General features: G+C 33.8%; 1 protein-coding gene across 1 annotated transcript; it reads right to left on the reverse strand.

Moving 5' to 3' along the window:
- Nucleotides 1-1489: 1489 nt before the first annotated feature.
- Nucleotides 1490-16395, reverse strand: LOC106053652 (adenosine deaminase 2-like). The gene is made up of 13 exons (XM_056036020.1): nt 16264-16395; nt 15612-15748; nt 12200-12374; nt 11331-11480; nt 10605-10665; nt 10246-10377; nt 10074-10149; nt 8655-8776; nt 7148-7335; nt 6120-6274; nt 5394-5596; nt 4688-4789; nt 1490-1619 (listed from the first exon to the last, which is right to left on the reverse strand). Exons 2-13 carry the CDS (start codon nt 15735-15737, stop codon nt 1595-1597), a joined length of 1515 nt encoding a protein of 504 aa, XP_055891995.1. The 5' UTR covers nt 15738-15748; nt 16264-16395; the 3' UTR covers nt 1490-1594.
- Nucleotides 16396-16822: the final 427 nt, after the last annotated feature.

Raw genomic sequence — 16822 nt, forward strand, 5'->3', positions numbered from 1 at the left:
TTAGAAAATCGGAACCTCGAGACTACCCGTTTTAGAGAGAACAAAACAGAACCTTGAAAGTGCAAGGAAAGATTGGCGTTGGTTCTTATAGGTTCCTCTTAGACACAGGAGCTTCGTGGTCAATAGTTAGACCAGTCTTATCATGAAATAATACGAGTGAACGGCTACACTCTTAAAACGACAGATGGCGAACTGTTACCTGTATTAGGACAGATACGGCGTAACTTTGAGCAAGATTCAGAAAGATATTGGTGCAATGCTTGAACAAATTAACAGACGGCGCTCCAATCCCCAGCGTCTCCGTCACCATTGTTTGTGCAGCCACAGTCTTGACCATGCAACTTCTTCACCATCGAGTCTACAGACAACTGCTTCTTCACCAACGAGTCTACAGACAACTGCTTCTTCACCAACGAGTCTACAGACAACTGCTTCTTCACCAACGAGTCTACAGACAACTGCTTCTTCACCAACGAGTCTACAGACAACTGCTTCTTCACCAACGAGTCTACAGACAACTGCTTCTTCACCAACGAGTCTACAGACAACTGCTTCTTCACCAACGAGTCTACAGACAACTGCTTCTTCACCAACGAGTCTACAGACAACTGCTTCTTCACCAACGAGTCTACAGGGAACTGCTCCTTCACCATCGAGTCTACAGGCAACTTCTTCACCATCGAGTCTACAGGCAACTGCTCCTTTACCATCGAGTCTATTCCTCCTATCGCATGCGACAACATTTTATCTATTTGGTCTATTTGAACTTCCACATGCAATACATTTTCATTCACCTAGTTCCCCAGCTTCGTGTTCATAGTGCTCATTTGTTCCTTCAATACATCCATATATTCCTGGATCTTCCCAACGACCTCAACAATCCCAAGTTCTATTTCAAATCCGTAGGTCTCCGGATCTTCTTCTTCATCTATCAGGGCTTGCCGGAGACCAGATGTGAGCGTTTCCCAGTTACCCCCGCGTTTTAAACCTTAGTTTCAAAGCTCTTGTCTTAGCTCATTAATTGAGAGTAGATGTAATAGCTTTAACGATGCCATTGAGATCGAAACATACCCTCTCGTTGTTGTATTATTGTAACTCCGCTCCCGCGCCTATAGTGATAGTGCGCATCAGAGCCCCTTTCAACACTAGTAGGAGAAGACATGTTGATTCTACAAGATGGACTGTTGTAGATCCGGCTGAAGGGATCTGAAGGTTATGAGAGTCTGAACAGTCTGGGGCAAAGAGCCGTCCTGTGTGATATCAGTGAACTGTATTGAGGACCTGGAGCGACACTGGAGAGTGTGTCAGTGGTCTGTTCTAGTGTTAAGTAGGACTTGCAGAACTTAAAACATTACACCCTGTGACTTGATAGATGAAGTCAATGTCTAACTATTTGTTTATAAGTGTAAATAAATACACAGTCTTTTATTGCTATCTCTCTTCGTTGAGTGCTTGCCTTACATTTACTACAATATCCAAGATTTAAGGAAAACATTCAAGGAGTATTTCAGTTTTTATTTATTTAAGTCCTGTTTTTTTTGTTTGTTTAGTTGTGCTTTTTTTTTGTGCTAGCTTGACCTTGAAAAACTTTTTTTCAGCCAATTATTTCATCAACAGAACTAAAAAAGGAAAGAAATGATCCTAGATATATATAATGTTATACACTAAACAAGCATATACAAAATCATTTGAAAAAAAACATAGCTTATCTAAAGCGAAGAACTCTGTCCTTAAAACTATATCTACCAATATTGTACAAGTTATTTCCCTTATTCGATATCAAATTAAATTATTAACTATCAATGATTAATTGACTAATTGAGTAATTTAAATTATTGATTCATTGCTTTGTTAGGTACAAATAATGCAATAAATAATTTTTTAAAGTACAAACTTAATCGGGAGAAATAGGGTTAGGCCTAACAATTTTTTAAGAGGACTAAACACAACAAATTTAGCTATATATGTGGATACTGAAGTATTAGTTTCCTTTGTTGATATTAAACACAATAATGAATCACCAGTAATTAATTGTCTAATCGGTTACTTTTTTAAATTGATTCACGTCTTGTCTATGTCAGTGAATAATTGTGCGAAGCTGCAGATTGATCCGATAATGGGTATGGGAGAAATAACGTGTCCACACTTTTTACCAGAGAAACAAACAGAGTTGATATAAGCCTAGTAATAAAAGCTAGTCGACCGGCGACGTAGCATACGCCGCTATTTTGCAGGGCTGACCTTAGCCCACTGCAACCTATGGGACAAGTTTATAACTTATAACAGATTTTCCGCAGCCTCCTGATTTACCAGGAGCTCCTGAAAATCTCCTGAAATTGGAAAATATACAAAAAAGTAATGGAAATATCCGAAAATTATTAAAATCTTTTGACAACTCAGACAAATCTCATGAAATATATACACAAAAATTGTCATTTTAGGGTGTCATTCAATATAGAAAACGCCAATCTTACGCGCGATAAAAAAAAGCGGCATTATGCAATGCCCGTAATTATGTAATCTGGTGAAAGAAGCTTCTCGCGCCTCAAACTAATGAAGAATTACTTGAGGTCAACAATTCTCGTAGATAGATTGAAACATTCGGTAATTCTTGCTATTGAGGGTGATCTATGTAGGAAATACAATTTTTATGATGTACTGTATGACTTTGCTACACGCAAGGCTCGTAAAGTAATTCTGTACGTAGTAAAGAATGAAAAAAATGCAAAGACTAATGTATTTTCTAATATAAACTCTTAATTTTCACTTATAATCCGTATCCCTACCTAAACTGGGCCCTGCGAATTCCGTTTCGCATAGGGCCCCACAAAGGTTAAGTCCGGCCCTGCTATTTAGTGACGGGTGAATACAGAGTAGATAACTTGTTCTCCTCCCCCTTCCTCTTTTTCGCCGCTAAAACTACGTGGGTAGAAAAAAAAAAGAATGATCTTTCCTTGACTTCTTGGTCACAACGGTTAAGTCCGGCCCTGCTATTTTCTGACGGGTGAATACTACTTGTTCTCCCTCACCTCTTTTTTTTTTTTCGTAGGGTAACTCTAGTCCGACTTTTAGAAATAAAAGAGTGATCTTTCCTTTACGTCTTGTTCAAACTGTTGAGCCATGAAGAGAATTATATATATAGATAGATATGTTTATATAAATTCCACTTAGCCTATATTAAAAAACTAAAGGGAAACGACCGAGTTTTATGCTATTAATATAATCCCATAGACATACATAAATATAGACTGGCCGATAATAGAGTTTTATGAAACGAAAATTTGTGACTTGCATTTCTGTGTACTTTATTTATGTCTAGGAGTTTTGTTTAATCTCTAAGACTGAAGATCATGCAATTTTTCAATTTTTTAGAATTCGGAAATCCGAATACAATAGATATACATGTTTTCAAGTTACATGAAGTTATTTCCTTTCTCCAGTCTATATTTATATGTGTCTATGTTTAATCCATAAGAGTTATCATGTTTGAAAATGTCGACCAAAAAAAAAGACACACACACGGAATTATTAAAACACATACGCACCATTTATTCTTTTTTTACTTCTAAGTCAGTCTTTTAGTCATAATTAATTTCTAAATATAACCCTGCCTTGCACACCGCCATCCAAGTTGTGCAGTAGGTGCGCACACTGCTAAGAACTAGATTCAGATGGAATGTTGACATAGAAGAAGATAAAGAACATAGACTTAAATATAGACTATATATCTAGACTGGAAACCGGAAACAAATTCTTATCGACGATTTTTCGATTCACTTCACAGACCTATAGATATAGATTTTTATGCACGTAGCTCTCTTTCAAGCTCTAAGGGAAGTCGCCCCAATCTATCTTTTACTGTCTTTAAAAAGTAATGATTTTTAGTTTTCAAAGTTTAAAAATAATGCAAAATCATTTCTCGAATTTTCTTTAGAATGGGCTATTAATCACAGAACTATATATATATATACGCAAATATATGAAACAAAGCCATTTGCTGTTAGTTTCCATTGAGATAATGTTTCAAAAATCCTAGATCGAAATAATTTATTAATTAATTAATAATTAAATTAAATAGATTGATTACCTAGATCTTTCTAGTTTATGTTGCAAAAATGCAAAATAAAAATTATGAGTACTCTTATTCTGATGTTCAATTACTAGATCTAAAAATAAAAAAATAATAAAAAATTACTTCTTTTAACTACTTTACAAGACAACCCCATGTTTCAACTTTTAAAAAAAATTCCACGACATATTTTTGTAGTGTTACAAGATCTCCATGTCCAGTTTAGATATAATATATATAAGTCTATGATAAAGAAGTTCAGCCCAAGTCTAAAACTGATGAAGAGGCTGTACTCAAGGCAGACGTTGTTCAATGTGTCTGTAATGGCCTGTTAATAAACTTCTGTATACGTTGAGCCGCATTCCTGTCCATTTATTACAACAGCAATTTAACAAGTAAAATATATTTTTTTACAAGCTCACTGTCTGTCTGTCTGTCTGTCTGGTAAATATTTGTTTCTCCCGTACCAATTCTCGATATTTGAAATTTTGCACAATTATTTCTTGAATCTGAAAAAAGAAGCCAAATGTCTTCGAATATAAAGATTAATGAAGAATGTTATATTTCTTGATCATAATGACATACTCTTATCTAGATAAACAGTGTTTAGGGTTCTACCTTAATTTATAGATGGAGATGACGTCAACAATAAATGTATTCCATTTGTTCTGCCATTTTGCTAGAGCGTCGACCTTCTCTACGGAAGTCATGGCGCTATATCTAGTTGCATGTGAAATAGAGAAACAATATTAGTATTTGGTGTAGTGATGTATATGGTAGTGTTGATCAGTGTTATAGAGTTTCTTAGTATAGATTACTTTACTAAACATAAAAATGGTTTTCATTCTCCTTTTTGTTCTTTGACATTGAGAGTTTCAAAGTAAAGAAACCCTTTCAGACCTTTAAATCTATGGCGCCGCTAATATAAAGCTCATCTGTCTTTTTGGCCAACGGTTAACTATGTTAGCGCAAGGACCAACTGTCTTCCCCGTACGTATGTCACGTGCCCATTAGAGTTGAATTGTGGAATCAATGGAAATTTTTAAAATTCCAAGTCTAGAAATCTGCTGTTTTCTCCAACATACAAACTCGAGACCGCCTCGGTCAGTAAGCCAAGCAGTGTGCCACTTAACTACCGAACCATTGCCATTGAGATCAAATGTGGAGCGAATGTTTCGGGCTGTTCTTGAAAATAAATCTAAACACATAGGATAGGAATAAAGATATAAAGTAACGCCGTAAAAAAAAAACACTTTCTTGTCTTGACCATATCATAAAGATGTTACTTGACCAAGTACACTGAGAACAGAATAAATTTACTCACGTGATTGAGTTCATGGCCAGTTGTTTGAGAAGCTTCAGGTCATCGTAGACTGCTCCCAAACCCATGAAGGCCATGTAGAAATCATGAGACAGCGGATTAGCGAACCAGACTGGATTACCGTCAGAACTAACTACCACTGGAGCACCATTGGCAAGGAGAAATGCGCCGGGATGATTTCGCAGGTCATAAACAAGGCCCAAGGCCTAGTGAAATAAACACACACACAAAATACAGAGAGTACAAATACAAGATAAAAGTATATAGACATATAAAACAATATATAAATTTGAAGTAAAAATGTATACAGGCAATCCTTTTCAGGTTGTAAAGTCACAGGGAAAGTTGTCTTAAGTTCTACTAGTCCTTTCCTACCCAGACCTTAGTGCTGACCACCAACACACTTCTCAGTGTTGTTCCAGGTCCTTAATCCAGTTCTCTGGTAGCACTGAAGGACGTCTCTTTGTCCCAGACAGCTCAGACTCCCATAACTTACTGATCACTTCAGCCGGATCTAGAACAGTCCTTCTTGAATCAATAGGTCGTTTCTTACCTGTGTTGAACGATGCTCTGCTGCGCACCATCAGTGTCGGCGCAAGAGCAGAGTTATTTATTGAACAATCTACGTTACAACACAAATCACTATAAAATCTAAACAATCTACTTTACTAGATATAGCATTATTATATCTGAGAATGTTATAAAAACACACAACAACCTAACCCTTACCTGGTTAGATATTGGGTTCAGTTCAATGGCGATTCCTTTCTTTATGATCGCCTCCAGAACTTTTGGATGATGGTATGCAGCGAAACCATGTCCAATACGACTGGCATTCAGCAGCACTGAATCAATGAGATTAAGATCCACCCACTGGGTCCAGTCTGTAATGTTACACAAACAAAGTGCACTCAAAAGTTCACGGTGGAGATATCCCCATGTCATCTTTTTTTTTTAAAAAGCTTATATCAACTTTGCCTGTCTGTCTGTAAGTCTGGTAAATGTTTTGTGCACGATATTTCTCCCACATCCAATCTCAGATTATGCAAAGAATTTTTTGGCACAATTATTTCTTATCCCTGAAAACCCAACAATCAATTTTTAAAAAAGTTAATTAACTATTGTTAATTATTTTGTTTGGTATCTTGAAAATGGATAAAAATCGTACTTATCAGATGTGGTGGTATAAATTGAATTAGTCCCCTTGAGGAATCTTTAGCCCTAAGTAAACATTTTTTTTATTCATTTTAAAATCGATCATGTAAACATTCACCAGGATACCGCATTCTTCCCTCCCCTTTTACACATGGTCTAGATAAGTAATAGGATTATAGCTTATTCAGAAAGCTAAAAGCTAAACAAAAACAATTGGTCTTTATACTTCCTATAGTTCGCTGTGTGGTAGTGGTGCACATGAGACAGAGTATTATAAGCATCACATTATAAACCTAAAGAGAAGAAATTGTTCAGATGTAAAAGAGAATCTCTGATGTACCAGTAATCAACTTTGACAAGTTTAAGTGACGCTTTATATAAGGGTGCGGGTTGTATGATTGTGGTTTTACTTATTTTGTGCGGGGTATACGCGAATGCGGGTTATATACGCGAAAATACGGTACTAAGAGACATTTTTGTTGGTACTCCTTATGCTAAACAATCTTCGAATTCGGATAAAAACAATTCATGAATAACTTCAGTATTTGGAATAGGCTATACACTGGGCTGAAAGTATGCAAGTAGTCCCAGAAGAAGCTTACCTGTCTCACCAGCGTGAAAAAAATATGATACAACGGAATGGTCACTTTTCAATAAATCATTAATGAAGTCATAAGTCATGTGTGTGTTGTCCTCTTGCTGGAGAAGGTCAAATCCCTTGACCATATCGGGGAACTTCTTCATCAGGGCCAGTGTCCTGTTCACCACGTCAGCTTGCTGTGATTGTGACCTGTACAAAGTAGCAATACTATGTATATAAGGTGTGTCATTAATATTTACTGACCCTTGTATTCAATACTGTAACCCAGCCTTGCACCAGTGCTTGTGGTGCGGACGTGCGCACTATTGAACGAGAACAGGAAGACGCTGGGATACAACAATGTGATTGGGGAAAGTCTAAATTGTTGGAAGCTAAGGAGCTGTCTTTTGTGTTGCCTGGAGACTGTAATAGGGACCTGAAGCGATGAAGGGTTAGGCTGTTATGTGTTTGTAAATAAACACATGTATTTATTTATTGTAGAACTTCGTTGAGTTGCCTGCCTTAGATTTGCTACAATATTATAACAAAGTCATCTTAAGGTTATTTTTTTTTACTAAATAAAACAGACAATGTAATACTTGAATGCACTTCTTCAGATGTATTGCTTAACTGACTACTTTAGTTCATTCTATAAGTTCATTACATCAGTGCAATGTAGTATAAACATCAGAACAGTCGTCACAATTGTCGTAAGTTTGAACCGCGGCCGCCGTCATTCCCCGCTGTCCAGCAGTGACATGAAACCCGATTTGAGCGGAGTTATGTCCGCTTAGTGCCTAATAGCAGCATGGAGAACTGTCATAGTTACCCTCTCGCCAATGTGTTCACAAAAGAGTTTGGACCACAGAGCATGAAAGATAAAGCCATACAACGGACCTCATTCACATTGAGTCACGTGCTTCTTTATCTCTTCTATACAAATTACGATCTAATTTTAATCAACATGGTTATCACGTGACAGATTTTTCGTTGTTTTATTAATATTATCACGTGACCGTTCGTTTTGGCGAATGAAGTCCATTTATGTCATGACGAAAAACATAAATTCCTGCAGCGTGAAAAAAAAATGTTGAGGAAAATAATATCTCTGGAACTAATGTCTATAGAATGTATTAAGTGCGCATGACAGTTTTCTTATGTGGATGTAAGTCTTGGACTCGTACAACTTAACTGGGGACTGCAATTGTTCGATGAAATAAGACATGTCAGTAATGATGTCAGCCATTTGGAGTTACAGGAGAAAACGTTTTGGCACCTACTCCTGAGTAACTAGCACGCTATGGTTGGTAAGTGTACTGAATTAAAGATGAGCCCCATGTACAATGAGGTTGCTTCTATTATCATCCAATGTACGGCTAAAACCTGTAGAGACTCGTGAGCTTTGACCAGCAGTTCACACTGTTCGATCCACTTCCTGTCAGTGTCGTTTTAATGTTTGTATCGATACTACAACGGAGGGTCAGTACGCTATCATAGACAATGCAAACACAGGAATATGAATACGTTACCTTCGACCTGCCAATATGACCTTCACCCCAATGAAGTCTGGATGCTGTTGTTTGAAATTATTAGCCACTTCCTGTACCATCTCCACGTAGTCATCTGTTACGTCATTTCCGTTAGAGTCAACCTATGGATGCGTAACAATAGTAGCTAGTGCATTACTTTAGTTTGAATCTTTTTCATCTATCGACCAAAGACATTTTTACACTTGATGAGAATACATTAACTTTTTAAGTTGAAATCGAAAAACAAAATATGGAAAAGAGATACTTTCAGAAATAGCCTATCTATCTGTACATATACCAGGAAACTACAGAAAAAGCATAAAGAAAATTAATAAATGATATATGTACAATGTAAAACGACAATGACCTCTCAATAATAATAATAAAAATAATAATAAACCTGCTACATCACCAGAGAATGGTATATGAACACTGATAAGGAACTACAATGAATTTTGTTTCTCTTTAACAAAACTCGACCCTGGCTGTTCCTAACATAATAATAATAATACACACTAGACTAAACACATTGTTCCTTAAAAATAAATGAAATGAAAGCATATTTCACATCAGAAGTGTCATACGAGAATCCAGCGAGATAACTATATTTAAACAAAGAATTAAAAAAACAAATTGTTAACTCCCTTGATTCATCACGCATCATTTGCGCACATATTTCTTTCACTGTCGTATCTAAAGTTTAAAACGATTTCGTAATATTATCAGCGACATTTTTTTTTCGATGTATGTTGAATACAATAATATATATATATATATATATATATATATATTAAAACGAACTTTTTTTCTATTCTGTGTAACTTTATCACAATTTTGAACTTTAAACAAATCCATTTCCAACAAGTTAAATGGCACAGATCTATACAACTGAAAAACTATGTCTACTACCAAACTTATACAATTCTTAAATGCAGGGCCGGCCATACGAATTGCAAGACCCAATTTAATGGATGCTTGCGAGGCTTCTGTTCTAATATTTTTTTTACAATAACAACTATTACAATTACATTATATCGAAATTTACTATACAACTTGCAAAGGAAGCAACTCAAACGCAGGGGGTTTATTTAAGTTACGCCAATCGTACGTTACTATATATATATATACATATAAGCTTGTTACGAGATTTAAGACTGATAGTGCTACGTTGAATGTTAATTGCGTGCCCTCAGCAAGGCACCAAAACCAATTTGGAGCAATTGGTCAAAGCGGTCTAAGGCTGATCTTGTTTGTCCTAAAAGTATAACCACATGAACAAAATTAAATATAACCACATTAGCAAAAATAAATTTTAACCACACTAACAAAATAAAATATAACCAGATGAGCAAAAAAATAGAGTAAAACCACATGAACAAAATAGCAGACGTACACACAAACCTTTGATCATGTTCTTACCCATGGTACAGTTTTTAATTCCATATATTGAACACCGTCGTCATAAAATTCCTGAAGACTTTCCTCAAGATACAGTCTGAACAAAGAAATTGAAAGGAAACATTACGTCACGTTTTCCCTGTTCATGGGAAGGTTAGAAGAATCATTTCTAAGTCTTAGACATTGACTGTACCGCATGTTTGTTAGATTTCCGACCAGATCGTATATAGTTGTAAAGTAGGTTTCAAACTTAGTCCAGACGTCATTGATGGAGGGGTAGGCAAGGAAAGGGTTCTCCACCCAGATAGTCATCTCTCTCACAAGTCTGAGTAGAAAGAAAACAGAGTTTTATTAACTGCATTCATTTTGTTCGCGATCCTTGAATTTTGAACACAAAATATAAAACACAGCACTTCAAGTCTGATTTCATAACAAAACAAAGCAATTAAATTCTGATTTGATTGCGATTATATCTTATTTGATAAAGAAACAAAATATTTTGTTTTATCAACAAGTGATATTTAATAGAAAGGGATGAAACAAAAACCTAACCTTTTGTCGAACTCAGCTGAATCATTAAAAGAGTTCCTTAGATCAGACACAGACTGCCAATCTGGAGACACAAATAGCCTACATAGTTTGTGCATACAATTTGTTTACGTAGTGTCAAAGTTGTTTCTTGTTACTGCTGATGATGATTTAAAGTTGTAAATGAATAAACAAACATATAACATTGTTATCATGAATAATTAGACACACCCACACGACTTATTAGTACAAAGTTCATTAGAAGCAAGGTATTCAGCCAGGCAAGAAATGTTTTAGCAGCCATCTTTTTTCCCCGCCTAACTGGACATTGTCTCAAAGTTTCCCCGCCTAACTAGACATTGTCTCAAAGTTTCCCCGCCTAACTGGACATTGTCTCAAAGTTTCCCCGCCTAACTGGACATTGTCTCAAAGTTTCCCCACCTAACTGGACATTGTCTCAAAGTTTCCCCGCCTAACTGGACAATGTCTCAAAGTTTCCCCGCCTAACTGGACATTGTCTCAAAGTTTCCCCGCCTAATTTGACATTGTCTCAAAGTTTCCCCGACGAATCCAAATAGCTCTATTACACTTGGACACTTTATACAAAGATGAACATGTTCGTTGAAAGAGATTTTAGTCAATCAAAAAGACAGAAAAGAATGGAGAAAGTTTGTCGACAGATCCTGTGTGGTGCTCTTACATGTTTCATATTCTGTATATGGAATAGAATAGCCTGAGTTAAATACTTACCACTTCCAGGATGCGTGTCCGCTATTTTGTAACGGCGTTGAGGATAGCGACCGTCGATGACCTTGGTGTACAGGTTGGGTATATAGGTCAGTGATTTCACCACCCAGTCTAATGAAGCCAAAGCTGTGTCGTGCAGATGCAGGCCGCCACCTGGTGAGGGACAAAAGAGCGACCAAAAGATCAACATCTTTCACAAGAATAGGCATAAAAACTAGGTTTGAAAATAAACAAAACTGACCTCCTATCTGTAAGGATTTAAAGATGTGGACATGGGTCTATCTGGCTAAAAGTTAAGGAGGACGACGAATGCCTATCTAGCTAAGAGTCAAGGAGATTGACATAGGTCTACTTTTCTAAAGATTTAGGGAGGACGTAGGTCTATCTGGCTATTTCGAAAGACATAAGTAGCTAATTTTGAGTTGGTTCTATGACTGTAGTCTAAGAATTTATTTTACACTAAATCATTTTCATTATACAGCGTGTTTGGTATACCTTACGTCTGTAAAATGTCTTTCGACTAGTACAAGCTCTGGATAAGTCTTTGGACTTATGAAATGAAATACGAACAAAAAATACAGGTTTCAATCTCTATCGGGTTGAAATTTGTTTTAAATGAGAAAAAGAAAAAAATATTTATGCACATGGCCGCCCCCTCGTTGCGCAGGTAGAAATACAAATATTGTTTTCATTAGAACTTTGAACTTAACTATTAAAAAAAGGGTTCACGAAGGAGGTTCGCGCTCTAAAAACCTAACAACAGAGTCCACGACAGAGTCCACGAAACTTGTAACATATAACAGGATAACATATCATTTAATTAAACAGATTTTATAAGTGATCAGTCAAGACTATTACAATGTGTTTCCTACCTTTAGGCATCCTCTTAATGACCTGAAAGATGGTACTGTTGTCTATCCAGGGCTTGCTCTTAAAGAAACTAACTGAGGGAGGGTAAGGCGTGGTGGTCCAGATACTCTGCTGAATGGTTTCGTTCTTTAACTTCATCAGAAAATTATTCACTAACTGTTCGTTGGCATTAAGAACCTGAAAGAAAATTATTTCTTGGTGATTTATGTTTGAAAAGTTTGCTATTTGCAGTCGTTTTAAAAGAAAATGTAGTCAGAAACTTGTCCATAAACTAGTCCTAATGAACAGAATAGTTCAATAGCTAAAGAAACGACGAAAGACTTCAACAACCAATGAAGAAAGTAGAAATGTTACATATAAAGTAGAAATATTACATATAAAGTAGAAATGTTACATATAAAGTAGAAATATTACATATAAAGTAGAAATATTACATATAAAGTAGAAATATTACATATAAGGTAGAAATGTTACATATAAAGTAGAAATATTACATATAAGGTAGAAAAGTTACATATAAAGTAGAAATGTTACACATAAAGTAGAAATATTACATATAAGGTAGAAATATTACATATAAGGTAGAAATGTTACATATAAGGTAGAAATATTACATATAAGGTAGAAATGTTACATATAAAGTAGAAATATTACATATAAGGTAGAAATGTTACATATAAGGTAGAAATGTTACATATAAAGTAGAAATATTACATATAAGGTAGAAATGTTACATATAAGGTAGAAATGTTACATATAAGGTAGAAATGTTACATATAAAGTAGAAATGTTACATATAAAGTAGAAATATTACATATAAGGTAGAAATATTACATATAAGGTAGAAAAGTTACATATAAGGTAGAAATATTACATATAAGGTAGAAATTTTACATGTAAGGTAGAAATGTTACATATAAAGTTGAAATGTTACATATAAAGTAGAAATATTACATATAAGGTAGAAATGTTACATATAAGGTAGAAATGTTACATATAAAGTAGAAATATTACATATAAAGTAGAAATATTACATATAAGGTAGAAATATTACATATAAGGTAGAAATATTACATATAAGGTAGAAATGTTACATATAAAGTAGAAATATTACATATAAGGTAGAAATATTACATATAAAGTAGAAATATTACATATAAAGTAGAAATATTACATATAAGGTAGAAATACTACATATAAAGTAGAAATGTTACATATTAGGTAGAAATGTTACATATAAGGTAGAAATGTTACATATAAAGTAGAAATATTACATATAAAGTAGAAATATTACATATAAGGTAGAAATATTACATATAAAGTAGAAATATTACATATAAAGTAGAAATGTTACATATAAGGTAGAAATGTTACATATAAAGTAGAAATGTTACATATAAAGTAGAAATGTTACATATAAAGTAGAAATATTACATATACGGTATGTAATAATAATGTTACATATAAAGTAGAAATGTTACATATAAAGTAGAAATGTTACATATAAAGTAGAAATGTTACATATAACGTAGAAATGTTACATATAAATTAGAAATGTTACATATAAATTAGAAATGTTACATATAAAGTAGAAATATTACATATAAAGTAGAAATATTACATATAAAGTAGAAATGTTACATATAAGGTAGAAATATTACATATAAAGTAGAAATATTACATATAAAGTAGAAATGTTACATATAAAGTAGATATATTACATATAAAGTAGAAATATTACATATAAAGTAGAAATGTTACATATAAAGTAGAAATGTTACATATAAAGTAGAAATGTTACATATAAAGTAGAAATGTTACATATAAAGTAGAAATGTTACATATAAGGTAGAAATGTTACATATAAAGTAGAAATATTACATATAAAGTAGAAATATTACATATAAAGTAGAAATGCTACATATAAAGTAGAAATATTACATATAAAGTAGAAATATTACATATAAAGTAGAAATGTTACATATAAAGTAGAAATGTTACATATAAAGTAGAAATATTACATATAAAGTAGAAATATTACATATAAAGTAGAAATGTTACATATAAAGTAGAAATGTTACATATAAAGTAGAAATATTACATATAAAGTAGAAATGTTACATATAAGGTAGAAATGTTACATATAAAGTAGAAATGTTACATATAAAGTAGAAATATTACATATAAAGTTACTAAGAATGGCATAAAAGAAAGATGAAACCTAGCAGAAAATTTGCAACTAATTTTGAACAGGAGAAGATAAAAGGACGTTATTGAATAAATCAAATCGTGGGATAATCAACCGATAAATAATAGGGTACTAGCTCAATAGTTAAAGGTAAGAGTCGGCCTCGGGAAGGATAATACAGATCAGGAAAATAAATATTTAAAAAAAAAGAGAGTATTTCATGTATATCTAAATCCTACGACGCTGTTGTCCTGTAGGTAGGTCAAATGCTCTGTTATGGTAAAGTGAAGTGCTGATAAAACTTATATCAACTCACTCTGTCTGACTGGTAAAATATTTATATGAGTCATAATTATTCATTCTAGTACAAATTTTTAAATTTATTATTTATTAACTATTTATTGTTCCAGGCTAGTGGTAATGAATCATTTTGTTTGGTCTAATTGGAAAAAAATGGCTCTTGACACATGTGGTGGTATTAGTTGAATTATTCACCTTGAGGAGGCTTGAGCCCAGGAAGAATTTTTTTAGAAGCTTATTGCTACTTCTTACAAATTATAATTTGTATCATTCATTTGAATCCTACTAGTTAGATAGTTAGTTAGGTAGCAAGAAGGATTATGACGCATGGGTAGCCCATGATCCATATATGCAATACCCACAGATACGCCCTGGAAAGGAAACTCTAGTTCTGCTGGTCAACAAAATCAACATCCGTCTGGACGCAACTTTGTTATCACTTGTATCACAATATTGCTGAATATTATTTTATTCAATTTTCTCAGTTTTTGAGCCCTCCAGTTTGAATTCAAGTCTTATGATTATCTACAAAATAAAGCACTTTTGAAAACATTCATCCAGTTGTCCCAGATACCCATTTCTTTGTATGTCCTTCTCGACTGATCTAGACAAGAGATAGGATCATAGCGCATTGAGAAAGCTAAAAGTATGAGCTTGATGCTACACAAATACGGTAAAAATATTTCTAATCACACACATTTATTCTTGTCTTACTGTCTTATATAATACAGACGTTACTTCAAAAAAGAAGATGATTATGATTCTTGCTAGTCTAATCTATTACAGATTTATTACATGACTGATCTAAACTAATTAATACGCTAAAAGTTATATACGCTTTTATTAAAAGCATTTTAAATATTTTTCTTGTTTTTATTTATGAATTTATTATTATAATCAAAGAGAAAAAATAAAAGTCCACTAACCAGTTTGGCGCCAACTCTCATGGCTTTCTCCTCATCAATAAACGCTTGTCTGGCTTCTTTGTACCACGTGGGAATCCCTGAGACAGACATTGCAGGCAGAATCAGCAGAACTTGTAGAAATATCATTGTTCAGCAATCTGTCAATCAGTAAGTAACCACTGTATTCCAAGTTAGAGGTACATATAATAGCCTACTGAATAGTATTTGACTTTTAGAGCTAATGCTGCAAAATGTCACGCAATGAATTGTATTTGAAAACAATTTGAATCTTTAAAATGATTAAGCTTTTTGATGACTTTTAACAAAATTATAACAAAAAATTAGAGAATTATCTTTGAAAACGTTTATTCCAAGCTTTTCAGTAAACGAACGTGACCATTTTAAAAACACTTGTAGAGTTATCTTTGACCTTGACCCAGCTTTTTTTTTTTAATGCCACAAATCACTCTATTTGGTACTAGACATCTTTGTACGGTGCTTCTTATGGAAACAACCAGAGAGTACTTTTAACCAAAAATAATATTTCCAGCTTAAATTCTTCTAAGTATTCACATTGTGAGTTTTATTGATATTTACTTGGAAGTAAAACCTAAGAATATTCGTCTCGAGTAGGCACTAACTCTTTTTATTTGCATTTACTTTCAAAACTTACAATTTCACGAGGTCTATCTTTATGTTTTGAGACTCTTTTAGTATTCCTCAATGTACACACCAGAAAATCCATTAGTGGAGCCTGAGCGTCGATAACATAAGGGCTCCTTGAGTTTCTGACTGACAACATTCACTCGTACCAAAGTTTTAGTTGGCAACTTCTATCTAAATAGGGCACGCTAAATAGGGCACACTGTCAGTTACGTAGGCTCCTATTTCATATCAGACTTGGAGAAGACAGCTATTCAGATAATACAATTGGAAAAGATCTGGGTTTGATTCCATTCGTTGACCTCGTTTGTGTTTTCTTAATGATTAAATTGAACATAAAAGATAAGATAGTTTCCTATGTAATAGTTTCTATGGTGTCAGTCTCTAATATATACAAATAAAGTATAAAACATGAACAATTAATAACTTCATTTTTAAAGAAAGGATGGCAAATGGGAATAGAATTGTAATAAATATTTACTAATATTAAAAAAAAACTTTTTTTTCTTCAAACCAGATGTAAAAAGCAGTTCATATTAATATGCAATTGTGAGAAGCTTTATGTCTGC

The sequence above is a fragment of the Biomphalaria glabrata genome, chromosome 7, assembly GCF_947242115.1.
Source record: "Biomphalaria glabrata chromosome 7, xgBioGlab47.1, whole genome shotgun sequence".
NCBI classification, from domain to species: domain Eukaryota; kingdom Metazoa; phylum Mollusca; class Gastropoda; family Planorbidae; genus Biomphalaria; species Biomphalaria glabrata.